Here is a 27,824-nt window from a genome sequence, read left to right as displayed (position 1 = left end):
CTTTGTTGACAGACTTATTTTCATTGTGTCAAAGTGAAGTTTCTTCAGTGATGTTACATACATCTTATTCGTCATTTGATTCAGAGTAAGAAAGCAATTTCTAAACTGTAGCATAAGGGGAAAAACACGTTTTATTATCTTATAGGGGGATATAGGGTTTCCCTTAATCACTCGGCTTTCTGTGGTGTGTTTTGGGCAAGTGCAGCCTGGTGGCACCCATCCCTCTCCAGGCCCCAAAAAATGTTTTCACCCAGTTTCGAACTGGGGACCTTTCACGTCTTAGGCGAATGTGGTATTTAATGCACAAAGGAAAAAAAAGTCCATGCACTGTTCCCTTTGAATAAAAGCCTGAATAGATAGATAATCATCTATTGTGAAAAAAGTCATTTCAACAAGAAAAAACAATACTGGATAGTTTGACTTGGTGCTACGCTCGCTAGTGATATCACTAATTCTACTGTTTGGGGCTGAGGCATGCGCCAAATCCAAACCCTTGGTCGCATTATTGCCCTCTGCCATAAAGCAAGATAATGTGCCTCACTCTGCATCTTTAGACGCTCAGCAAAGTAATATGTTACATACGTATTTTATTAATAGTAATTATAATATAATGTAAAAATTCATCAATTTAAAAAAGAAAATCCAAAAACTATAAAGTTAAACAAGAAACGTGTTTAAGACTAAATAAATATAATAATAATTTCATGTATTTTTAATTTTATATTTCCATTCCTCATCGGCCTTGTCCGACTGCATGTCACTGGTTGTCAGGATCCAAACTTTTTTGTTTTCCTACGGGTACTCGGTGTGCAATTACAATGCTCATGCCGGTAAGAACAGTGGCAAGGACACATACATCCTCCAAAACATTATCAGGGTATTGAAACCTCCGGTTGCAGCTTTTATTGGTTATTACATACTCTGTAACAGTTGGCTTTCAAGACATCTTTTAGAGCAAATGAAGGCAAGGTGAATTGCATTTATCCCGTGACAAAACATCCAAGCAATTTTCCGATGAGCTATTATACCGTATATAACATCCTGTCCTCACTGCTTAGCGTTGAGCTGTTTGTGAGGATCCACGTGGGGAATGGGTGAGTCGGCTCCACCAAAATGGATTCCTTAGCTCTCAGAGTGTCCCGCCTATAAATATCTGCGGTTATTGAGAGCTACTGACAGCTGCAACCACCCAGTGAATGCTTAGCCGAACGATCAGTTGTGTTCCTTTGTAGGGAATGAGCAGACCCTCTTTCGACCTTCCTGCGAAATCAGGTTAAGGTAGCAAAAGAAAATGGCTGCCCTCACTATCGACTCTGCAGAGCAACCTCGGATGTACCAGCAAACCCTTCTTCAGGATGGACTGTGTGACCTCTTGGAGAATGATAAGTTTGTGGACTGTGTCCTCAAAGTCAAGGACAAAGAGTTTCCTTGTCACCGTTTAGTTTTAGCTGCCAGCAGCCCTTTTTTTAAGGCTATGTTCCTGTCTGACCTGGAGGAGAGCAAGACCCGGGACATCATCCTCAAAGATGTCGAGCCTCGCACTTTGGGGATGATTTTGCGCTACCTCTACACCTCCGACATAAATTTGACAGAGCAGAACGTCCAGGACATCTTCATAGTCGCCAACATGTACCAGATCCCGTCCATATTTTCTGTTTGTGTGTCCTACCTTCAAGAGAAGTTGGTCCTAGGTAACTGCTTGGCTATCTTCAGGTTGGGGCTGCTGCTGGACTGTCCTCGGCTTGCCTCCAATGCTCAGGAGTTCATCTGCGAGCGTTTTAAGGTCGTAATCAGGGACCCGGATTTCCTTGAACTCACCGCCACTGAACTTGCCCTCATCATCAGCTCAGATGCGCTTAACGTTGAGCGGGAGGAGCTCGTGTTTGAATCGCTGATGGACTGGCTCAAACACAATGATAAAGAAAGGTTAGAAGAATTGCCTGAATTGTTGCACTGCATTCGCTTCAGGTTAATACCAATGCGTTACTTCCAAGACAAAGTGGAAAGCCATCAATACATCCGTTCCAACCAGGAGGTCAAGAAAGAGATGGATTTAGTTAAAAACGCTCACAAAGGTTGTATTCCAAAGCCCAAGTCGAAAAGAACTGAGGTAGAAGGAGGCGAGGAAGACAAGAGGGGTTTTCTGCCAGGAATACTTAACAACAATCCCCGTTTTGGGATGTTTGAGATGGACTTGCTCCTCATGATCAGTGAAAACGGGACTGTGGCCTATGAACCAGTTGGAAATGAATGTTTTGTTGTGTCGGACTCCAGTGAAATTCCTAAGAACCACTGCAGTCTGGTTACAAAAGAGAACCAAGTTTTTGTTGTCGGCGGCCTTCTCTACAATGAGGAGAATCTCGACGAACCCTTCAGCTCTTACTTCTTACAGGTAAGGGTGTCAAATCTTAATATGTTTAACTATGATATGATGTCCCTTTTTTGGAGAGGAGCTAGAGTTATAGGGGTGGAAGTCGATTGAGGATGACTCACAGTGTATCCAAGTTCAGGAAATAGAAATACTTTGTAAATATTAAAATAATAAAAAAGAAGGAAGTCTGTTAATGAATGACACAAATGAACCGTGTTTTTTAACATTTGAAATAAAATATTGTACCATACAAAGTATCTTCAGTGGGTAGATGTCAATCCTTTGATTAAATACATTTGCCCAAGGGTTTCTTTCTCCAATTGTAGGTTAGCTTGAAAAAAATTTGTTTGGATCAATTAAGCACAAATAATTATTCTTTATGCATTATTCATTTTATAATTTTTTTAATGGGAGTGAGACCTGATGGGTCATCGTGACAATTTCACACGAAACAGTCTCCCTTGTGGATTTTGCTGCCTAACCAACATTTAACAAAAACAATTGACACACACGCCAGGGGCATTAACAATATATTGTAAGAGTCATTTTCCAGCTCACATCTCCCTAACTTCTTTCCTAGTTTGACCCAGTGAGTTCAGAATGGTTAGGGATGCCCTCACAACCCAATCCTCGCTGCTTGTTTGGGATGGCAGAAGTGGAAAACTCAATATATGTTGTCGGAGGCAAGGAACTGAAAGAAGGGGAGCACGTTCTGGACTCAGTCATGATCTATGACAGACAGTAAGTATGGACAGTTTTCTGTCAAAAGTTATGATTTAGATTTCATTTATTTATGTTCATTTGTCACCTGCAAGGTATGTGTACCTCATCTTTAACATAAAATCCCATCTCTGGTTCAACGTGACCCATTTTTATGCGCTATCGAAAAAATGTTGATGGTCTTCATTTGATGGTTTAATTTGCTGTAGTTTCTACATTCACGGTATTAATTTGACTTTTCATGGTTTTCCAATGGAAGCCCATTTCTGCTAGTAAAAGTAATTAAATTAATAAATGGGCAGCGTTTTTTTTTCCTCTAACATGAAAATGTCTACCAACAGGCTTTAAGCCACACATAGCAACATTAAAATAACAAAAGGCTTGCAGAATTTCACTCATTTTTAATGTATGCAGAATGAATTATATTTTTTAATGGCATTGCATATATATATATATATATATATATATATATATATATATATATATATATATATATATATATATATATATATATATATATATATATATACATTTATTTTGTTTTGCATTCGTAGAATAGCTTGGGTGACAACCTATAAAAATTGATTCTAAAAATTCTAAAAAATATTTTCAAAATCATATATTTTACTCTTTTTTCAGGTCTTTCAAGTGGGGGGAGTCAGACCCTCTACCATATGTTGTGTACGGCCACGGAACTGTATCGCACAAAGGGCTTGTCTACGTTATTGGAGGCAAATCAGAAAGCAGGTAATTTGTTTTCCTAATGTCACGCTACACTGTGGATTTGCTTAATCGCAGGAAAAACATGTACAAGTGTTGATTGTTTTGATGCAGGAAGTGTATGAGGAGGGTGTGTGTCTACAACCCAACAAAGTTCGAGTGGAAAGACTTGGCCCCTATGAAAACAGCTCGATCACTTTTTGGTGTGGAAGTCCACAAGGAAAAGATTTTTGTAGTGACAGGGGTTACAGACTCAGGTCTCACCAGCTCTGTGGAGGTTTATGACATCGCCAGCAATCAGTAAGACGACAAGCTTTTAACATTCTTGTGTTATTTATTTTTATTTATTTATTATTATTCAGCCAGTATTAACCATCAACATGATATCTACCGGAAATCATTTTGTCACGCGAAGCTATCGACGTGACTCGTCGCCTTCGATCGGCGCCGGGTTTTTAGACCCAACTGCTGTGTTGGGAGTCATTATGTGACCAAACCCCCCAATTCCAACCCTTAATGCCGAGGGCCAAGCAGGGAGGCAATGGGTACCAATGTTGTAAGTCTAAGGGGCCGGTCACACAGACATTTGCGGCTGAATCACGGCCAGAAATTTCTGCCTCATTCTGCCTTTGAGGCGGACGCTATTGGACGCATTGAGATCGCCATTCAGACGAGATACAGCGGTGCTTAACACGAGGTCGGAAATTCGCGCGCGGGTAGCAGCGCGAGAGAGTTTTGCGCTGCTCAATTATTCAGAGCGCGGGTACACAACCTTTCACGAGCGTATCGAGGCTAAACCACGGCCAGGAATTTCTGGCCGTGAAGCAGATGCTGTTGAGCGCTGTTGGACGTTTTGAGACCGCCATATAGACGAGATAGAGCAGTGCTTTACTCGCGGTCGGAAATTTTTGATGTGTTGCGTAGGAGTCGGATTTGGGCACAACACCGGCTCGGGAGCTTTTATACCCGTGGTCCACACGAGAAAATGACGCAGAAATGACGCGATGAGGAAGCGGAACAGTCGCCGGCGTGTTTTGCGGGCATACCACCGATGAACAGCGGGTTGGCCAATTTTGCGCATTTTCCATCGCGGGCATCCACGGGCTAAAAAAAACCGCAAAATTTTAGCCGTGATTCAGCCGCAAATGTCTGTGTGACCGGCCCCTTAGGTATGACTCGGCCAAGGCTTGAACCAGCGTCCTCCCAGTCTCGGAGCAGGCGCCGTACCATCTAGGCTACCAAACTGGTCAGCTGGTTAGAGTCTCCAGCAACCGGTTTTGGATTTTAAAATAATACAAAAAACATCATCATCGTTTTATTGGAACAAGGCTCTTTGACTTAGTCCGGAACGTCTTTTTTGACAACGAAAAGAATGTTTCACTAAGTTATAAAATACTTGAATTGTAAAAACAATATTATTTCAAAAAAAATAGCTACAGCCAAAACTGAAATTGTAAGTAGACTGTCAGTCAACACAGTGATAGCCAGCTCCTTCAGTTTCTCTTTTTCTTGTTTTGCCAAGGCAATAGCCCAGGACCCACTGAAAATGGGTCAACGACCAACTTTCAGATATCGACCCACAAGTTTAAAAACACTCCTTTAGGGGATTCTCGTTTTGCTGTGTTTTTCAGTATACCTGCACAAAATCCAAACAAAGAAATCTCCAGACATGTGGAATTAGTTCAATTTAGAGCTGATAATTTGCAGTGTGCACACAAATTTGTATCAGGCAAAAATTAAAAGAGAATTCACAGAAAAAAAACTCATTTTGCCTCAGGGGCCAGATCCAGTCCTTATGTTCTCAGGTGGGTGGGATCAGCAAAGAAAATGTCAACGCCAAATATTTAGCTTTGTTTTTTAGTCCCATGATTTATCATTTAGCCTACATTTGTAGCTACCCAACAAATTGTAATCACGGATGATAATGGATATTCTCTAAGCACAACATATCTATTCACAAACAATGGAATGTGTTTGCAATCTGTTAACAGTTAAATAAATACTGCTTTACAACCTGAACCAACTCACCGCAAACATCTCAAACATAACAAATTCATGTGTGAGCTAGGACTAAAAATGTACTTGCCTCGAACGTCAAACTGCTTTGTATAAATAAAGAAATACAAAGTAAGAGGTTAAGCAAAAACATTAGATTAAAGTACAAGCCTGGGGCTACTGAAACTGAGAAAATTCTGCACAATATTGTTTTCAATGAAAGTCGACAGGATGTCCGCTCTTTTACACCTTTACTGCCCTCTAGCAGCGGGACAAAGCACTCGGTTTGTATTTATTAAAAATAAAAAAAGTCTTCAGATAGAAATAAGCAAGAGATTTTCTTTTTCCTTTACATAATTCGAAATTTACGGCCGGTCGGATTAAATCATCCAGGATCTGGATGCAGCCAGCAGGCCGTAAGTATGACAAATATCATATTTTTGGTGAAAATGAGAGTGAGGGACTAGAGTAGCATAAAATTATAAATTAAAATGTTTTGTGGATTTTTGGGGAACTAGTAATTGACCTTGTTCTTTATTGGCTTGGTTTGGCTTGTCAAATGTATATTATTTTTTTATATTGTTTATATTTTTAGTGTTTGACTCATTCTGTTTTTCCTGTTTTATTTATATTACAATTCAATCGCGGATTAAATCCTATTCTAGCCTTATTCTAAAGTAAATATGCATGGGTCTAAAGGACACTAACAACAGAGATGTTATTATAGTTCACAATATTAACAGTAACAAAAATTTATAGAAATTATTTAGCAGATGTGTTGTAATACCTCTCAGTAATAGTCAGATAACAGAGAAAAAAAACATTTAAATATCTATAATATTTGCTTTATTTTTCATTCTATTTATTTATTTGACCATTTTTAAACATTTCAATAGAGTTGTATACTGGTAAAAAAAGGGGGCATGGGACCCACACTAAAAATAAGAAAATAATCAATATTTTCATGGATGAGTAAGCCTAATGAGGTAACCAAGAGATTAGAAAAAAAATTGTAATACAGTATATTATTGTTTTCAAGTATTTTAGAGCAGATTTAAGACGCGGTTCGCCACTGACTCGTTAACACGGGGCGTTTTACCTGAAAGCTAACACAAGAGGAGGGTTAAGTGACTGTTCTCATAATCACGAGATGAAGCATCTGGCTCCATTTGTCAAATGGCTCATGAAACGGAAATAGTAGCAAACGATTGTGTCATAAAACACAAGATTACAAATGACTGGGTCATGGAAAAAGAGCAACTGCTTGCCGTTGAATTTTAGTCGAGCTGAGGTTCAGTAGATGTTATCAAATTTTAATCATAACAAATTTGTGATGCTAGGTTTGTTTAGGGCTGAATGATTGCAAATCAAAGTTCACCTGTCATACCTTTCAATATGTAAGTTTTTCCCGTGTTTTCCCCATGTTTTGATCACTTTAAATTGTGTACACAGTGCAACAATATTGTTCGGGAAACATTTTTTTTCTAAATGAATTTTAAAAACTAATAGTTTGTTAGGCGGATCTCACATTGGCTTTTTCAGCTCTAATCCGGATCGTCTTGGTCACTGATAGCAGATGACAACGTCCTCATAGATAAAAAGCGTGTTACACTAGCAAATGTTGTAAAATGTCAATCATTACATCTGGGTATGTCTGCAAGTTTCTCTCTCGCTGACTTAAAAAAAAAAAAAAATATATATATATATATATATATATATATATATATATGTGTGTGTGTGTGTGTGTGTATGTTTATTAAAATGTATACTTAAACAATAAAAAACAAACAAACTTAAATGATAGGACAAAGAAATCTTTCCTGTATCTGTCTATTATCCACCCATAATTGTTTTTCATTGTCTCTCTGCTTCTCTCTCTCTTAAAGTGCAATGCTAGTTTCCTAACGACGTACTGTTTTGTGGTTTATGGCCCATTTTTCAACCTGTCAAAATGACGTCAAAAAAATTGTCATTTGATGTAACCTCTGCAGACACAGAAATATGAAAGATGTAAATGTTTATACAGTCTTGTTTAACCCCCTTTTTCCTGTAAAATTTGCCTAAAATCCGAATCCAAGATGTACCCAAAGTAAATTAAATGCTGTTCTTGAATAATTTAGAAAATATATACGGCTTTGGTATCTTTTGAAAGGTAACACTCTGCGGTTTTGTCTCACACTAAAATAATCACTGTAAGTGCTACTAAGTAATCTGAGTTACAACACACAGAAATATAAGGTTTTTATTCTCGTCCAAATTTTCTTTTGCAATTAAATGCCTGCAGATGAATGTAGCATGGGCATCTTAGCTGCAAAACAGCCGAGACAACAACTTTTGGAGTCTTACCTGGTGCCTTGTCAAATTGGATCACAATCTGAAAAACTAAACATTATATTTTACACAGCTTTCCATTTTGGGCAGGTTTAGGTATTTCCAAAAGTGGCCATTTGGAGACGACTAGTTTTCAACAATTAAATATTTGCAAAAGTGTATTTTACTTTGGGCAATTTTTTAGTCATCGTAAACGTTTGAATTCTCTTTCCAGAAGTCAATTAATGATTGTGAACACATGCACGTGAAAATAAATCACTAGTAACTTTATGCACACTTATTCCAGGGCCGAATTTGAACACAATGTATATTTTTTGTCAGAATTGCATTTGTTAACCAATGTGTCAGTCATGATTTGAATCAGTCACTATTGGCTAAAGTTAATTGGAGGGAAAAAAGGTGGGACCTTTTTAGCAATACAGACCTCATACAGGCTAATGGGGGTTGTTGACTGTAAAACAAAGACTGCAATTGGCCGAACAACACAAGTTTGGATGCTAAAGGCTAGAGAAAATAATTCTACTCCTCTGTTTATTTGTGAACGGGAATTATGAGGCTAAACAAACAAATAGCAACAAGTAAGTCTATCGATGCAGAGATACTTTTCTGCGGATTTATATACAGTGTGCATTACCGTTCGATTACGTTCACAACAAAAACAAAGACGGAATGGTTTAAGTTGTATTACATTCCCAATAAATGCAAGACGAAGTGGATTTGGTTATATGTTCGCCATTTCTCGGCATAACACCGGGCTGTAGAAATCATAACCGCTCAAGACACAGTCCTGTGAAGATCAAGATTTCAAGCTATGGCACCGAAGAAGCCAATATGTTATTATTGTAATAGTTTTTAATTTTTATTTTATTATCTTGTTATGAAATGAAAAGAAATGTCAAGAAATAAAAATGGATTAAGACGAGGTCACTACGGTGACGGGGGGAGGGATTTTTAAGGGTTATTGATCTATCTTCGTTATTCATTAGCCATTATTCGTTATCGGTCAGTTCATAATACGCTACAAAGCCAAGGCGCCGGGACACTTACTCTCAGCCAAAATGCCGAGCTAAGGTCCTAGCCCCAAAGCCTTGCTGCGATCGTCACATGCTGACACATCAATTTCGCATTTGCGGTATGGCTATCCATGTTCACCCCTTGACGTCTCGAGCACAACTGACGTGTGCTCGGCAAATCGCGCTGTATATACGCGGAGAAAGGCGTTTGACCGTCACACGCGTAACACGCTAATTTCACGTAATAACACCGCGATACAGGCGCAGAACATGCTATGACCGTGCTCCACCCACGATTACCCGCTGAAATTTCGCATCCTACCCACGTGTAACCACGCCCTGGCCGCGGCCATAGCACGTCGTTCCGCGTCATTTCCGCGTCATTACCTCGTGTGCCGCCCGCGGTTAACACGTGGTCTAAAGTTTTGAGCAGCGCAAAACTTTTTCGCGCGGCCAACCGCGTGTGAATTTCCGACCACGTGTAAAGCACTGCTGTATCTCGTCTGTATGGCGATCTCAAAGCGTCCAACAGCGTCTGCTTCACAGGCAGAAATTTCTGGCCGTGATTCAGCCTCGATACAGACGCAAACGGCTGTGTGACCGGGCCCTAAGGTGATGTATTTAGTGAGCTGCATTGTGTTTGTAAGATCCATTATGCTTGATAAGGAGAATTTCTAATCATTAATAAGAGGAGGATTCGGCTGAGATTGACGTGTATGACCTGTTTACTGAAGATGAGCAGTGATTGTTTGTACTTACTACCTAAAAACGGCGTTGCTTTTGAAGCCCATTAGTGGCTAAATGGTTACCCCTGACATCAATAAAAACAGCCGTAAATTTTCTGCTTCAACATATACTTCAAATGCCATATTAATCAAAAGACAGTGTTTTGACCATTTGTGAGTGGGTCACAACCGAAGCGGTGATTTGTTGCGATATAATTGACTGAATTAAAGTGTGTGCGTTGTCCAGGTGGTCCGAGTTTGCTGAGTTCCCTCAGGAGCGGAGCTCCCTCAGTCTGAAATCCATGGGGGGCTTCCTGTATGCAATTGGGGGCTTTGCCATGATGCCGGCTGAAACCAACGAAGAGTCCATTCCAACAGAAATGACGGACATTTGGAGGTAGGGAGGCCTCTTCACATAGGCCTCTTCAATTTTCTTTTTGTCATTGATATGAACATTGTGAAACATTGTATGCAACAAGATTAGACACGGGACTTGAGGGTAAACATATAATTAAGACTTAAAATATATACATATATATCATCGAGATTCATTTGTTCTTGAAGATCAGCCTTTATTCCCAAATTTTTTTGCTTAATATAATTTTCCCTTTCCAATTCAACAAAACATTTTTCCTTATAAACAATGTCCACAATTTTTTGTTCAGGTTATTAGGTAGAGGCAGGGTTGGGAGAGTTACTTTAAATATGTAATCCGTCTGTCTCCGTTCTGGTCCTGACACATTCGTAAATAAAAATAAATGAAAATGTTAAAACGTAGTTAAAAAATGTGTTTGACTCGCACATCATCTTCAAGCTCCCATTAGAAAAATATTATAAAATCCAAAATATAAGGTAAACATCTTGCACATATGTTTTCTGATTTTAAAAATGTATTTCTTTTTTAAACACAAATGAATAAAAAGAATACAGTTTAAACTTAAAAAAATGCATTAATATAATTTAACTAGGGCAGCACGGCGACGCAGTGGTTAGCGCGTGTGCGGCACAGTTCTGAGGTCCTGAGATCGAACCCCCTGTGTGGAGTTTGCATGTTCTCCCTGTGCTTGCGTGGGTTTCTTCCGGGCACTCCGGGTTCCTCCCACATTCTAAAAACATGCATGTCAGGTAAATTGGCTGGTCTGAATTAGTCATATAATTAGTAAAAACACTGTTTTTTTCATTATTTGAATTATTATTTAAAAAATGGATAAAAATTAAGTTAAAATCAAGTAAAAAAATGTGCAGATGACAATATGTGTTTTAATTATTTTTCTAAAAAACATCATAAAAATATCATAACATTCAAAATAAGAGAACATTTTTTTACCAAATGGATAACCAGTATTACATCCTGAATCAATCAATTAAGCCCTTAAAAAAAACTAAAACTTGGGGCCAGGAATTTATCCCAGAAAAAATCAACGAACTGAGTGTCCTGAGATTTTTTGAAAGGACTTGTAGGGAGTTTGGAACTTTGTTACTCTCTGCCACCATCTTCTGGCTTGTGTCATCAACGCAGCCTCAGTCAGCTCATTCATGATGCGCGTGCAAGTAAGTCATATCATAGACATGCTGGAATAAACTATTCTAATCTTTTCAGGGGTTTTGGTTGGCATTTGAACTTTACTATAAGAAGGACTTTTTTCAGTTTCATCAATTTCATGCTACACTAACAAATAAAAACAAAAACAAAAAACAGGTCTTCCCCACAAGACCCCATTCTGTTTTCCGTTCCTAACAGCTTTGCTAAAAGTAAAATAAAAGCAGTTAAGTGTGGTGGGAAATAAAGCATAAGGGATCTTTGAAAGCGGTTGTGCAACTTTAACAGACAAATAGGGAAAATATGTAACTTTTTGAGTACACCTCAAACTACGCACCTCACATTTAATGAAAACAAGTGTGCTTTGGCTCCAAAAAAGGATTACAGACTCTGAGTGACGCAGTCCAACTCGTGCATAATGAATGGTTTGATTTGCCGTGCATGACCTTGCTATCGTTAATTTATTGAGTCTTTTATTTATTTTTTTTCATTTTAGGAAGGAAGGAATGCTGATACGCGCCAATAATATAATATGAATCTTCTCTACAGATATGACGAGACCGAAAAGTGCTGGAGTGGGATTCTACGCGAGATCATTTACGCAGAGGGAGCCACTATCGTTCCTGTCAGCCTCAACACTCTGCGCCTTAACAAATTATAGCACAGCTTTTAACACGCAGTCACTAGAATGAGTCAGTGAATGGAAAATTCTTTTATAAAACTCTATTTGCACATCCGGCTCTTCTTCTCATTCATTGCAGAGTCACAAGGGTGAAAAATAAACCCAGGGGGTGTGCAGTGCAAACAGTTTTACTTTTATTTGTTTTCCACATGTATTTTTTTTCCAAATAACTTCCATATACTGTACAGTACGCAGTATTTACACAAATTTTACAGGGCACCACAGAAAATACACATTCTTCTTAGACACGATGCAAACAATCGGAGTGAACAATAAATGTAAACATTGATTTCCAGTAGACACCTGAGCATAGAAGTCATCACCATAAACGTGCCATAAAATCACATTTGTTTAAAAGTATACTTTATGTACAAAACACCTGGGTGTGTGTGAGGTACTTTTATCGAGTCATATCAACTAAGCTGGATGTGGCATCAAACATGCTCTTTAAAGGAAATACATCTCTGAGGATCTTAACAACAATGAAAAATAGGAGTAGTAGCTGTACAAAACTCATTATTATACATTCATTGATGGCAATGAAAGCCATCCATTCACTTATTCACTTATCATAAAATAATGTTAACTTTAGCCTACTGATAATGTCAATGGCCAATATGAAACCCATTTTATGCAGGTCGATAAAACCTTATGATAAACCTTATCTATTATCACGTTACCTTGAAGGGACCGTGTGTATGATTTAGCGCCTCCCAGAAATACGTAAATAATTTCATAAAAAACGATATTGATTTAAATAATAAGCAACCAGCATTTTTTTGAATAATCTTAGGTGTAGAAATTTGCATTTGACATAACATTTAGCCTCGCCAACTGGGAGTTTACATAATTGGCAGCCATCTTGTTGCTATGGGTACCCCAAGAAAACCAAAACCTTGTGAAATACTATGCAAAATAAAATGGAAGAAATATGATGGTCACTTTGAGTTTCCGCAGTTGGTACTCTTACTTTTGCTTTGTAGCATTTGTTTTCTGTTGCAGGACGATATGTTAATGAACACTATATGTCACTGTATTGTGTATTGCAACCGAAAACAAGTGCTGAAAAAGCACAAGGGAGAAAATAAACTTGGCGGTTGCTAACGGAAATGTATTTGTGGTGGTAGAGGAGTGAGGGAGCACGAGAGACTGTTGATACGGATTTTTTTCTCAAAAGCATCTTGTATTTCTCTTAACTAGAGAAACTTGTATGAAGAAGGGCCGCTGTATCCTCTTTTAAAATAAATGATGTTTTTTTTTAACCACCATGTTTTAATAATAATACACATTGTCCATTTTACATGAAATGCTAAACTGGATGTTCCGATTTGCTGAGGCATCAATTCAAATGTAGAGATAAAAATATACGTGGAACAGCAGTTGCAATTACCACACTAAAACTGCACACGCAGTATAAAAGTAATTAGACAGCAAGCTTACAAAAGGGATATTGATGAGTAATCACAATCAAATCGTCAACATTGGACAAGTTATTATTAACATATAAACATATTTTCCAGGCTATAAGGTGCACCAATTTAGCCAGAAATTTGAAAGTGCATTTATAAACAGGTGTGCCTTATAGTTTGATAAAATTGTAAATGCACAGAGTATTTATGCCTGTGTGATTCTACACAAGGTTTTACATATACCACTGTTTTTATGCAATGAATGATCAATCAATTAACATGGCAGACCACAATAGCAAAACATTGTATGCGACAGGAATCGAACCTGAGTCACAGTGGAGGGAGCCACAAAAACTAACCTCTAGACGACCGTGGATACAGGTAATATGTGATAAGGCATTAGATTTAATCCCATCATACTAGAGGTACGATCGGCCAAAAAAATCCAGTCCGACCCGACCAAGGCCTGGGGGTATTAAAGCCCGACCCAGCCCGAGCCCGACCAATTAACTTGATTTGAGGGACTGAGCCTGAAGCCAACCCGAATTTTTTTTTGTGAGGACTCGGGAGCAGGAGGGGTGATTTTGGCTGTTTACTCATTATCTTTTGTATTTACTTACATATTTCAGGACAACTTTCTGTTTTCTCCATTCTCTAGCATTTGTTTCTGACACCATAGGATATTATGACAATGAGATAAAATCGGATGCCTTACAGTGTGACGTCGGTATTACTGGTATCACTGGTGGTTAGTTTTTTGCGCTTTCATCGCCGCAACCTGGGTTCAATTCCCTTTGCATGCAATAATTTGCAATCTTGGTCAGAGACATTATTCGACTGATCAATCATTGCACAAATGTAAAGCCCAAGTATATAACCTGCTCAACAGGTAGCTCTTAATGCAGTTTTAAATTCATGCGCCTTATGGTCCAGTGGCCTTACTTATGAAAAAGGATGACAAAAGATTATTTTGGGCACGTGCAATTTATAATCTGGCGCACCTTATAGTGTGGAAAATACTTCAAAGCTCTAAAATTGCTGACCCTCCCGTAATCTAAGAAAAGCCCACATGTGATGTCTGGGTTACTGCATATAAAGGCTCACGAAACACTACCAAACCTAAATGTACTGAAAGAAAACACACAGTTATCACTTTTAGACACAATATTTTACAACACCAAACGCCTTGTGGACCAATAATGGAAGTCCTTTATGGCACAATTTCAAGCAGACTATGCAGAAAATACTGTACATAAAAGCCTCAGTAATCCGAGATGAACAAGTTTTATCAGTTCTCTACTTTGGAATGTCATCCAGTAAACGAAAAACACCTTTGTTTGGATTCGAAGGGAATACAATGGCTAGCTTAATAAACTGAACAACATTGGCTATTATGTTAAATGACTGCACATCCTTGTCCAGTTCGTCTTAGGCGAAAAAGTCTAGTCAGCAAGACAATACTTGTAAGTCAGTGATACAATTGTGATTTATAAGAGGGTTGGTGAGTTGGTTGGATCCCTTAACAACATGGGTCATTGGGGCACTACTTCCTGCGGTGTGTCTGGTGGCGCCCATCCCACTACAGGCCAGATTTTTTAAGATAAACCAATTGAAAATGAATTCAACACATGAAAGTTTGAAAAATCGAATTCTCGGCAGATATAATTGGTAGTATTTGTTCTACTCCCTGCGCACATGCCTGTAATTGTCCATTACTAGTGCTCTTCTGCCTTTCCTCAGCAGATTTTTATTGTTACAATGTGTGATCGGCGCAAGCTGGCTACTGCTGGCTACTGTTCGCTACCGTTAGTTACTCGTAACTACAAGTAGCTGTCGTTATCGGCTTGCCCTCGGGAACTCTAATAATAGCAGTGGCATGCAGTCAGTGGAGGCAGGTGAGGCACAGCCTCATCCATCATAATAGAAATGGAAATAATAAATTATAAAATATATCAAATGATTACAGTTGTACAGCGTTAAAATTGTTTCTCATTTCTGAACAACTTTTAGATTTCATTTTTCAAAAATTTCACATTAAAATATGATATTATTAATACAATAAGTATGTAACGTATAACCTGGCTGAGTATCTGTAGATGCAGAGTGAGGCACGCAACTTTCTTGCCTCATGGCAGAGGGCAATAGTGAGAACAAGGAGTCCAATTTGCCGCTTACCTCAGCCCCAAACATAAGAATTTGTGATAGTATTAGCAAGCTAACAGCAAGTCGAGTCATAATTGTTTTCCCGGTTTGCATGTTTTTTTTTTTTTCATTAGAGGCTGCACGGCGGCTGGCTGGGTGGTTAGCACACAGCCCCACGGAAAGGAGGTCCAGTATTTGATTCCAGCTGCCGCGGCCTCTCTGTGCAGAATTTGCATGTTCTCACTGTGCCTGTATGGGTTTCCTACTAGAACTCCGCTTTCCTCCCACATTTAAAAAAAACATGCATGCGAGGTTAGTTTTTCCAGTCCCTAGGTGTGTTTGAGCAAGTGAGTTGTCTTTCTCTTTGTTCCCTGCAACTGGCTGGCAACCAGTTCAGGGTGTCCCCTGCCCACTTCCTGGACATAGATGGGATGGTGCTTTTATTCAAACAGGAGCAGCATCTAGACTTTGTTTATGAGTTAAGGTAGGAACACAAAACATTTTTTTCTATGTGACGGTTCATATATTGTTTTCTTGCTCGACCAATCAAATGATGAATAAGATATAGTTTCATTTATTCGTGAATCTGACTGGGCCTCACCAGACACAAACCTCATTGCACGTCACAGGTTGGATATAGTAGTAAGTGCACTGACTTCTTTAGTGCTGTTTAACCGACATCCTAGATAGAACTTGGCTTTAGCTCTATTAAAAACAGACAGACACCATACAAAAATCCTCATGGTTTTAATTTACTCTAAATTTGATTTGGAGTGCATCTGTTGTTTTCTGTTTTAAGGCTTAGAAAAACTGAAATTCTAACTCTACTCCACACTACTGTTCAGTGCTTTGTACAGTACAGCGGTACCAGTTTATACGAGCAGCTCGAAACACGAGAATTTCGATACACGATATTTATTTAGAAGAAAAATCTTGCTCTGTATACGACGAAAATGCAGGTCACAAGCATTCCCAGAGGCTACCACTAGAGATGGCTTACCGCTGAAGCCTGCTTGCTGCTACCATTCCAGTTTCCGCTTGCAAACTACTAAAGGCGCAAAAGAAAATGTGTTGTAAAATGTTTGTGTGTTTACATTTATTTCAAGTTACAGTAACTTTTTTTTTTATATAAATGGTAAATGGTCTGCATTTTATATAGCGCTTTTCAAGTCAATGAAGACCTCCCAAAGCGCTTTACAATGTGCTTCACACTTACCCATTCACACACACACTCACACACCAATAGCGGCCATACAGACCTACTTATTGGGGGCATTGGGGATTCAGTGTCTTGCTTCGACATATAACACAGAGGAGCCGGGAATCTAACCTGCGATTTCTTAATCCCAAGACGAGCGCTCTACCTCCTGAGCTAATGCCTGCCCAGTCACACAGCCGTTTGCGTCTGTATCGCGGCTGAATCCCGGCCAGAAATTTCTGCCCGTGAAGCAGATGCTGTTGCCCGCGGTGGAAAATGCGCAAAATTGGCCAACCCGCTGTTCATCCGTGGTATGCCCGCGAAACAGACACCGGCGGCTGTTCCGCTTCCTCATCGCGTCAGTTCCACGTCTGGACCACGGGTATAAAAGCTTCCGAGCCGGGGTGTAGAAATCATAACCGCTCAAGACACAGTCCCGTGAAGATCAAGATTTCAAGCTATGGCACCGAAGAAGAAGCCAATATGTTATTATTGTAATAGTTTTTCATTTTTATTTTATTATCTTGTTATGAAATGAAAAGAAATGTCAAGAAATAAAAATGGATTAAGACGAGGTCACTACGGTGACGGGGATCCATGTCTACCCCTTGACGTCTCGAGCACAACTGACGTGTGCTCGGCAAATCGCGCTGTATATACGCGGAGAAAGGCGTTTGACCGTTACACGCGTAACACGCTAATTTCACGTAATAACATCGCGATACAGGCGCAGAACATGCTATTACCATGCTCCACCCACGATTACCTGCTAAAATTCAGCGTCCTACCCGCGTGTAACCGCGCCCTGGCCGCGGCAGTAGAACGTCGTTCCACATCTGTACCGCGTCAAATCCGCGTGAGTACCACGTGTGCCGCCCGCGGTTACCCGTGGTCTAAAGTTTTGAGCAGCGCAAAACTTTTTCGCGCAGCCAACCGCGTGTAAATTTCTTGCCGCGTGTAAAGCACGGCTGTATCTCGTCTGTATCGCGATCTCAACGCGGGCAACAGCGTCTGCTTCACGGGCAGAAATTTCTGGTCGTGATTCAGCCGCGATACAGACGCAAACGGCTGTGTGACCGGGCCCTTACTTTGATTTTAAGTGTATGGTATGGGCTTACGTATCATCAACAGTCTCTCAATCTCATACCGCTCAACCTCAGCCAATTGATCACTGTAATAATGGTTGAAATTCCCCCTGTTTAGCAATAAAACACCTTACAAACAAGACACAGCACCTATTTACTCACAGGAAGATAGACAATGTAGAACACTGCGTCAATAGTAGCAATCGACGATGACGTTGTCTGCTACCAGTGACCGAGATTGATCCAGATTACAACCGAAATGGGTGCGATAGATCTTTTTTAATGTTTTCTTTTTTGTTCGTATAAATATGGTTATACGGTGTACACAATTTGAAATATAGGTTTAAAGGTATACTATCTGTTATTCCTCCTTGCAAATGCCCCTCCCCACCTTCCTCCGTCACACGCGCACACTTTCATTACGGCAACTTCTTCCACGATAAGTACTCAATTCATATTTTGTCATGTGTAATTACTATTTGACTGTTTTTAGCGATCAAGATGATGTGTTTTATAGGTATTTGGTGTTAAATCAAATATTTTGAGGAGGTCGGGAAAGGACCAATTAGTTATCATTTATTTCCTATCGAGAAAATGTCCTGGTTGCATGAGCAATTCGAGCTAAGAGCACAATCCTAGAAACGAATTAAGCTCGTATGAAGAGGTACCACTGTACTTTCATTTTTAGCCTCTCTGCCTTCCATTACAGGTGCACATCACTTGCTAAGAAAAAAAACACTTTCACAGCTGGTTGAAGGAAATCGTTGAAACCCAAAAGGGTCGCACTGACCTGAAGAGACGGCCATACGGAATTGCAGTTTTCCGTGTCAGATGGCGGAAAAGTGTTCCTGACAAGCGGAGGCTCGGCGGGCGCTTGGGCTGCATTTGGTTAACATTGTGATCTGCGTGCTAAAGTTGTTTCCGTTGCTGCCTATGGAGGGTTGCTGGTATTTTGTGTCAGCACCCAGGAAGCGCTGGAGCATCCATCTGCGCCACTTACGCTTGATCTCAGTCTGTACCTGCGGGACGAATAAAGGAATCGAGAAAACGAGGTGAGGGGCGGTGCTGACCAAGGCTAGGGGTATAATAGACCGATGAACATTCAAGGCAGCTATTTTTGTTTAAACTTACCTCCCCATTTAAGAAACAGTACAAGACAGCAACTACAAAACCCTGCAACAGAGAGAAGACGTTACTAGTATTTAGTGTTGGGAGCAGTGTTGTGCATGTTACTGAAAAAAGTTATTAGTTACAGTTACTAGTTACTTCATTTAAAAAGGAATTCCATTACCCCCCAGATTACTGACATCAAAAAGTAGGGCGTTACTCTGAAAGTAACTAGTTACCAATTACCTTACCCCCTAAAACTGCTTAGAAATAGCCACGTAATGAAAATAGATTAAAAGAAATGTGTAGACCAACAAATAGAAGTGGTGACACCTTCATATTTCTTGGCCTGTGCAATCTTGAGGGCTTACAAAACAACACAGCCAAGACACTCCATATCCATTCTGTCTTTAAACCACTCGAAGATTTAATTCTCCATTTCTGGGTAATGTCCAAGACGTTTTCTTTTTTCCACCAGGCATGGTAAAATGTAAAAAATATTGTACAAATATCTAGCAAATGTGCTTAAGTTTGCCCCTTGATTCCCATTGGTTTGTTTTTCCTGTATAAGCCATGACCCCCCCAAGCGCTGCCTCCCATTCGCTACTGGTGACAGACAACCAAATTTGCTCATATTAACTGATCTAAACTGAGTTGTGTATATGCCTTGGATACAAGTATATACTGTAGTGAGAATATCAGAATATCAGTAAGTAGAAATTATGCATTGTCGTACCACAGCACCTGTAGTTGTATCTTGCAAGCAGTTTTAAACCACTGTTCTTTAAACCACCATTTTGTATTCTCGCATGGTATTCTAAGGCATGCTTCCAGCTGAATCTTTGAGCGCAGAGCCGGAATAGGGTTTCTCGCCTGTGCGGAGTCTCGTGTGTCTTTTCAAGCTGTCTTTACAGCTGAAATTTTGACTGTAAACTGAGCAGGAGAAACACTTCTCACCAGGGAAATCTAACAAATAACCCTTCCGCCCCCTTTTTAACTAATACTCTTGACAGCCCCTGCTTGCAACGATAGTCTACCGGAGATAATGAATCGCGACGGCATGGGAGCTGTTCATTTTTGGTGGGAAGAACATGGAAAAAAAGTTGTCATGCATGACACAAATTTGCCCTCCCCAACCCACGCTCTCAGCATTAGCCGATTGGGGATATTGGATTGCGGCCACAACTGTGCATTTCATTTTAATCGGCACGCCTCCAGACAAAAGTGTGCTCTGCCAGACACTCCTCACAGCAATATGCAATCAGGGATAGTGGATCTCGGCTACACGATTGCTGTTCACTTTTTGGCGGACAGAAAAAAACCCAAAAATGTGAACTTTTTTTTTATGAATTTTGTATTTAATTTAAAATGAAGCTTATTGAGCATTGAAGAGACTGTTATTACTTGAAGTCGTTTTGGTTCTCTTTGTCGTTTTTTAAAGATATGATTAGATTCTACTATCTAGGGTTTACACTGAAAGGCAATACATTTGAGAGTGCATATTTTTTATTGATTTGTATTGTATTTAGTTGGTGGTTCCTTAAGTCAGACCAGTTTTATGTTTTTTTTTCTCATGTTGCCTTAATTGACAGTATAAAGTTTAATGATTCGGGGCAAACTAAGGCCCAGAGGCTGCATGCTTAGCCCACCAAACAAAAATGTTAAGAATATAATGATGATGATGTGGACTGAATGGTAAAACAGGCACTGCCAATGAAAATGTTCTGATTTGATGCTTTGTAGTCCAGTTCTAAGAGTACATTTTTCTTTACTTACTATTTTTATTGAGTACATATTTTATTTATCAAGCTATGTATCAAATGTCATGCAAGAAAAGAAACCTTCTTTTGGGTTTTTCAATGCATATTATAAAAATACTGTGCTTCAGAAAGGGACATATCATATTTAGACTTCCTATACAAATCAAGAAGAAAAATGTAATAAATCTATTCTAATCGATTTAATCTTACAGCAAAAATATATATCCACAGCAAAATAACAGAAATGAAAACCAGTTTTATTAGAATTTTGTCAGAAAATTTTCTTTTTGGTTGAATCTTTATGTTTGGTAAACACTCTCAATGTCCAAAAGATATACAATATACTTGTGAATCTCCCTCTTGTATTGAAAAAAACATAATTACAAATTATTTTTCTTTTAACTGTATTTATTTTATCTATTTACTTTGAATGAATGAATAATTGAAAACTTTTATTTCGAACATTTAAATAAAAACAGGACAAAAACAATGAGTCAACAACAAAATATAGTCGAAAAGGGGTAGTCAGAAGCAGATGCTTATTTTTCCTACCCCTTTATCTTCCCTATTAAATACATTTTACAAATTCTCCTTTCCTCTTATGTCTAATATAACAAAATCTCATGGATATACTTATTACAAAGGTCAGATATCAATAATTATAATAATTACAATAATCACAGATTTTATACACTAATCTTCGCAATACCCATCCCTCAACGTCATAATGCGCCTAGTTACCAAATGTCACTGCGGAACCACTGATAATAACAACAATAAAAATAAACATAATATTTATAATAACAGTTCTGATATAATAATAGCAACAATAATAAGAAGTTAACCATAGTTTTAAACGCAGTATTTCCAATCTCCCTCATATCCCATTTTCTTCATCCCTGTATTTCGCCAGTAATGCTTTTTTGTATTTAAATTTGAACACATGGATAGTTGGACATTGTTTGATCTCATTGTAAATTATTCCAAAGTTTGACTCCACACACAGACACACACATACTTTTCCTGGTTATTCTCACCTTTGGGATTTTGAATTTGCTACAGCCCCTCAAGTTATAATTTCCCTCTTTCCGAGTGAATAATTTTTGTATGTTTTCTGGCACTATGTTTTTGTTGACCTTAAATAACAGTTGTTTCCTTTTCTCTATATGTCTACAACACTTTCTCTTTGCTTGAACCTAATGACTTTGAATTGTTTGTTTGGCAGTTTAATGCCATATTTTGTTTGGAATGATACAATGTTTAATATAAGACATGATTTATTAATTTGCTTTAATTCTGAGCTGTTAAAATATTTTGATTAAATACTTTATTAATGGACAAAAACTATATATAACATGGACTTGTAAATATATGTATGTTTATTCATTCATAAATACATTCCGTCAGCCATTTAAAAAAAACGTATCGGCAATTCTTGTCATCGAATTTTTGGCTGAAGGGAATGTACAAATTAAAATCTGTCTTTTTAAAATGGCAGCAGTGCTATGAGAAAAATTGGGTCACCTTACATTATTTTCTCCTCATGTATTTCCGAGGTATCGGATTCGAAACTACCAGGAGTTACAAAAGAAATCAATACTTTTTTTTCTCTTTTGCCAATGTGACTCAAAACGTTTGCCCAACCCTGATTTGGGTTCACTGTGGCTTAGGGGTACTACAGGTTGTCCATTGTAGTCAATAATTTGGATGTGTAATTTTGGATTTTACTTTATTTTTTTACCTGATTTTCCAGTTTTACTTTATTTTTTCTTGGGTTTTTTTCTACACACACAATAAACAAAACAATACTTGAAGTGAGGTAAAATAATCTGTTATCAAAACCAATATTTTTATTATGTTCTAATTGTTTTTTTAAATTTATTTATTTAGTAAAATAGTAAAACAACAAAACTTAAACAAAATTACCAGTAAGATTTTTTTAACATTTTTTCATACAATATTGTTTTTTCATAGTGTAATCTTTAATAGCTTTAGAAAACATAATACGTTATTACTGTATTTTCTGCACTATAAGGCGCACCTAAAAGTCTTAATTTTTTTCAAAAGCTGACCGTGCGCCTTATAATACAGTGCGCCTTATATATGGCTCAATATTATATTCGCAAGGTCTCGCAACTTACGCAACAGCCGCCGACTCGATTTTCCCCCGAACGTAGAGTAGTCCGGGGTGTATGCTTGGATTTATATACCGGCGTTTCATTGGCTAACCAATGTGTCAATCATTATTTGAATCGATCGCTATTGGCTAAAGTTATTCGGAGCCCCGGATTGGTTAGAGGGCCAAAACAAACCCTGCAATTGGCCGAAAAAGATGTGTCAATCATCCGTTAAATCGATCGCTATTGGCTGAAGTTATTCGGAGCCTCGGATACGCTAGAGGGCCAAAACAAACCCTGCAATTGGCCGAAAAAGATGTGTCAATCGTCCGTTAAATCGATCGCTATTGGCTGAAGTTATTTGGAGCCTCGGATACGCTAGAGGGCCAAAACAAACCCTGCAATTGGCCGAAAAAGATGACTGAATAGCAAGCTTGCTAAAGTACGCCATAAAGAAACATGTTTCATTAGTCTGTATTTGTAAACATTTTACTCTCCTGGATTTACTACACTCACGGTTGTAAGAAGACCATGATTGCGTATCATTATTGAACGTGAGAACTTAGGTGAGTTATGCGGCTTTATATTTTACCGGTATCTTGTTTTAGAACGATCTTGATGTTGCTGTGATGAGTTCAGTGGATTAAACTCAATTCCAAGTGTTTATTGTCATATGCACAGTAAAGCTGCGAGCGAAAAAGAAAATAGAAAGTAAGGAATGGTTGGCATTACTTGAATCCCAAGACTTTAACCTTCCGAATTATATTTGAAATGATGCATTTAAGTGACATCGTACGGACACAGCATCCGCACGTGTCTACGACACGTATTTGCTTCTTTGCAAGCTTTGGGAATGTTAAGGGGGTAATCAGTTTGACTGAATCATCTGACTGTTTTGTCGACGTTCCCATTGTTGCGCCTTATAATCCGGTGCGCCTTATCTATGGAAGATATAGGACCAAAAACTATTTTTTGGGGGTGCGCCCTATAACCCGGTGCGCCCTATAGTGCGGAAAATACGGTATATAGATTTTCCGGTACTACCTCATGAGCACGTCATCAATTGTAAGTACAATGAGAAAGACAATAGTAATCTGCTGCCACCAACTGATATTTATGAATTGTACAATCACTCGGCTGATCACTGGAAGAAAGCAACAATATTATCCAATGGGATGCTTTTTCTCCCCCCCAAAAAATTGGGAAATATCTCGCGACACACTAGGCAAGGTCTCATGGTACACTATTGTTTCCGGGCACACTGCTCTAGACAGGTCAATATGAGCTCTCGCCTTGCAAGTTTTGTATCTTTACCTGAAACGACCCAAGGATGAGATCAAACACCATGCGGAGCTGTGGGTGAATGTGGTCTGGGATGAAAGCAAAGATGATGTAGTTGATACCAAAGAGAGGTATCAAAAGCAGCGTAGATTTTGCTAGCCTCCTGCAGGCAAGAAAAGGTTGATATGAGGAGACAAGTTCAGCCTAAAAAACATCCAAAGGATGTTTACTTTTAGGTACCATGTTTATTCGGGTATTACGCGCCTTTTCTTACACTTTACCTGAGCTCAACTTAAACATTCTGAGTCACAAACATGTTGGTAATTTGGATAGTTCATTACCATATTTGAGCAATGACTGATAATTTGCATTGCATTTGCACAACATTGAGTACAATGGAATTCAAACTCAAAAAGCAACAGTAAAAGTCCCAGATCTTAACCACCAGACCACGAAGGTTAGAAATAACAAAGGAAAAGGCATCCGATTTGATCTCATCATCACACTAGTTTTACGATACCACATTGTACAACATTGTTTTGGCTGGACTGCTTATAATAAGGATCCATCACAATATCATTTTGCTTTTAATTCTTAGTTTCCAAAACCAGTTTGATAAAATATAAGTTTCCCTAGTACAGTGGTTAGCACATTTACCTAACATATAAAAGGCCTCTGGTTCAAGACCAGTTGGAAACATATGTTGGCCTGGAGAGAGTTGGGTGCCACCAGAATGTACTTACCTAAGACACACTGCAGGAAATGGTGCCCCTACGACCCTAGTGGTTAAGAGAGCCAACCAATCAACCATTTACTCTAGACACTGTGTCTGCAGATACTAAAAATCAAATCAATCAGTCACTCAATCATTGCAAAATTTTGAAACCCAATGTGTGCCCACCCATGAACTAAATGCAACTCTTGAATGGTGCCAATTCCGAGAACCAATACCAACACTACAATTGACATGATAACATATAATGTTGACCCCCTCCAAGACACAGATAAAAAGTACAGATACTTGGTATCAGTTCGGCTCTGGTGTGCCTCCGTACACCAGAGGGCGCCTAACTACTTTGTAATTGGAACAGCTGTGTCCAATCATCTCACACCTGTCCATAATTATCCTCACCCTTCATGAGGATATTTTGGGACATCATTCGGGGTCGGGCGATTTTCATTTCAGCATTCGGGGCGGCAGTGGCTCAGGAGGTTGAGCGCTCGTCTTGGGATCAAGAGATCGCAGTTCGTCTCCCGGCTCCTCCGTGTTACATGTCGAAGTGTCCTTGGGTAAGACACTGAACCCCTAATACCCCCAATAAGCAGGTTAGCGCCTTACATGGCTGCACGGCCGCTATTGGGAAATGTGAAGCACACTGTTAAGAGCTTTGGGGAGTCTTGACTTGAAAAGCGCTATAGAAATGCATCATTTCATTTCATTTAATTTTCATTCGTTTTTTTTATCATCACATTTTTCAGTTAATTGTGCTTTCTGAGGTTTGTTCTATTGGTTTATGATTCAGACACTTTTCATATTTTGGGTAGTGAGGTTCCTGCTTTGGGTCCATTGACAACCACAACAGTATCAGCAATTGTCTCCTGGCATTACTAAAATATTTTCGGGGTGTTCGCCAGTTCTTCAATTACTTCAAATTTGATGGAAAGTTCGTTAGAATAAATATGTCACACTATAAAGTATGAGTTTAAATAGTGTCAACAATATTGTGGTCCTAATTTCGAACTATATTCTAATTCAAAAAAACCTACGAGTACTGATTTGATTCCTTCCTTCCAATGTCGGGACAATTCATCTTCTGCCTTAAAATCCGGATGATGCAGATGAAGAGAAAAAAGTTGACCTGGCAAAAAATTAGCATACAAATAAATACAACTGCGCTGTTTGGAGCAGTGCAGTAAATGTTACGAGCGTTGTCACTCACAAGAATGGTCACAAGAATGGGCGTTTTGATGATCCACCAGGGTTTGTCATCGACGAACTCCCAACATCTGCCGAAAGTAAAACGAAATCAGGAGTGAAATATTTTTCACGGATCTAAATGATCCATTAGATGTGTTACCTTTCAGGTGTGGAAAAATACAATCACATTACAGTACATACGCTGATTTATGTATTGGTTTTTCTTGATGTTTTGCTCAGAATTTTAGTCTGGCCTGCAAATGAGTGTTGAGGCAACCCATCTTCAAAATTGTCATTGTAAACCACGTGAAAAAGACATTTGAATAATGTCTTTATAGTCATTTTGTATGGCAACAAAGAAACAATAATATGAAAAGATGAATAAATGAATAAATGGTAAAAGTGCAATCTGTTTTACTGGTACTACTAGTACTCTGCAGGCCTAAAAAATATCTGAATCATGTGATGTTAACTATGTTGGGTCCTTCAATACTCATTAAGTATTTCCAAATTTTATGTCAGTTTCCCTACATTGATCTCCCCTGGTTGTACTGCTTCCAGAAGTGTGCTTTCATGTTTGAGCATTTAACCAATCAAATTTCAGCCATCACTTGTTTCCAGGGTCGGAGATCTACCTTGAGTCATTCACAGTGTGCTCTGCAGGACCTGAGGCATGAGATCAGTGTTGATGAAACTGTTGGTTTAGCAAATCAGATTTTGAGTTGGCGGAGCCTACTAGCAAGCCTTGGGAAACACAAGTTTCACAAACTACGATTGGCTAGAGGGAGGTAACTGAAGTCTCACAACAAAAACATGTTCACTGCTTCTGTTAAACTGACTTATGCAGCAATAGCTTCTATGGCGATAGAAAAGAATGGGATATGTTCAAGTAATTGAAATCTCTCTCTCTCTCTCTCTCTCTCTCTATATATATATATATATATATATATATATATATATATATATATATATATATATATTTGGGGCGGCAGTAGCTCAGGAGGTAGAGCGATCGTTTTAGGATTAAGGGATCCCAGTTCGAGTCCCGGCTTGTCCGTGTTACATGTCGAAGTGTCCTTGGGTAAGACACTGAACCCCCAATACCCCCAATAAGCAGGTTAGCGCCTTACATGGCTGCACAGATCACGGCCGCTATTGGGAAATGTGAAGCACAATGTAAAGCGCTTTGGGAAGTCATTGACTTGAAAAGCGCTACATAAATGCAGATCATTTCATTTCATTTCATATATATATATATATATGGGTAAATTTAGTGTCTATAATAATTGGATTGATTCAGCTTACTGAAGGCCTAGGTGTGAAATGCATGGCCCCCTATTAATTTCAAATAATTCCCCAGGAAACCATGGACAAAGAAGAAACAATTTTTCTTACCCAAGATCGTTTAAATAAGCCTTTGTAATCACCCACGCTGAGATGAAGACGGCAGGAGCCACTGAAAATTGCAAATATACATACATCATTGGATTTCTCCCATGTGTGTATATATATATATATATATATATATATATATATATATATATATATATATATATATATATATATATATATATGTGTGTGTGTGTGTGTGTGTGTGTGTGTGTGTGTGTGTGTGTGTGTGTGTGTGTGTGTGTATAATCAGTGAAGAAAATAAGTATTTGCTATTTTGCAATTTCTCCTACTTAGAAATTATGGAGGGGTCTGAAATTT

The 27,824-nt window shown here is 38.7% G+C and overlaps 2 protein-coding genes across 3 annotated transcripts in view; one reads left to right on the top strand and one right to left on the bottom strand.

Annotated features, from left to right (window-relative positions):
* Positions 1-1,242: 1,242 nt before the first annotated feature.
* On the top strand, positions 1,243-12,095 carry klhl40a (kelch-like family member 40a). Its single transcript, XM_088353130.1, has 6 exons — positions 1,243-2,392; positions 2,952-3,112; positions 3,731-3,838; positions 3,926-4,111; positions 10,123-10,272; positions 11,965-12,095. Exons 1-6 carry the CDS (start codon positions 1,292-1,294, stop codon positions 12,074-12,076), a joined length of 1,818 nt encoding a protein of 605 aa, XP_088209256.1. The 5' UTR covers positions 1,243-1,291; the 3' UTR covers positions 12,077-12,095.
* A 5,139-nt stretch (positions 12,096-17,234) lies between these two features.
* Positions 17,235-27,824, bottom strand: part of LOC148373374 (vasoactive intestinal polypeptide receptor-like) — a 57,119-nt gene continuing 46,529 nt past the window's right edge. Inside the window, exons 8-13 of one of the 2 annotated variants that reach the window (XM_088352841.1) lie at positions 27,510-27,570; positions 26,137-26,203; positions 25,964-26,055; positions 24,230-24,359; positions 19,063-19,104; positions 17,235-18,950 (exon numbers count right to left, since the gene is read on the bottom strand). In XM_088352841.1, the coding sequence (XP_088208967.1) occupies positions 18,759-18,950; positions 19,063-19,104; positions 24,230-24,359; positions 25,964-26,055; positions 26,137-26,203; positions 27,510-27,570 (584 nt within the window). In that variant the 3' untranslated portion in view covers positions 17,235-18,758. Of the gene's footprint in view, positions 18,951-19,062; positions 19,105-24,229; positions 24,360-25,963; positions 26,204-27,509; positions 27,571-27,824 lie in introns of both variants that reach the window. The other variant, XM_088352764.1, reaches the window with a different exon arrangement.

The sequence above is a fragment of the Urocampus carinirostris genome, chromosome 1 (assembly GCF_059441175.1).
Source record: "Urocampus carinirostris isolate Australia breed hairy pipefish chromosome 1, RoL_Ucar_1.0, whole genome shotgun sequence".
In the NCBI taxonomy this organism is placed as follows: domain Eukaryota; kingdom Metazoa; phylum Chordata; class Actinopteri; order Syngnathiformes; family Syngnathidae; genus Urocampus; species Urocampus carinirostris.
This window is presented reverse-complemented; position numbering and strand designations above follow the sequence as displayed.

What these genes read in the sequence shown, in the direction of transcription:
- klhl40a (XM_088353130.1), top strand. Translation starts at nt 1,292, where the DNA reads ATGGCTGCCCTCACTATCGACTCTGCAGAGCAACCTCGGATGTACCAG. An exon ending in GTCATGATCTATGACAGACA is followed by an intron (nt 3,113 to 3,730) that starts GTAAGTATGGAC and finishes CTCTTTTTTCAG; the next exon opens with GTCTTTCAAGTGGGGGGAGT. An exon ending in GGAGGCAAATCAGAAAGCAG is followed by an intron (nt 3,839 to 3,925) that starts GTAATTTGTTTT and finishes GTTTTGATGCAG; the next exon opens with GAAGTGTATGAGGAGGGTGT.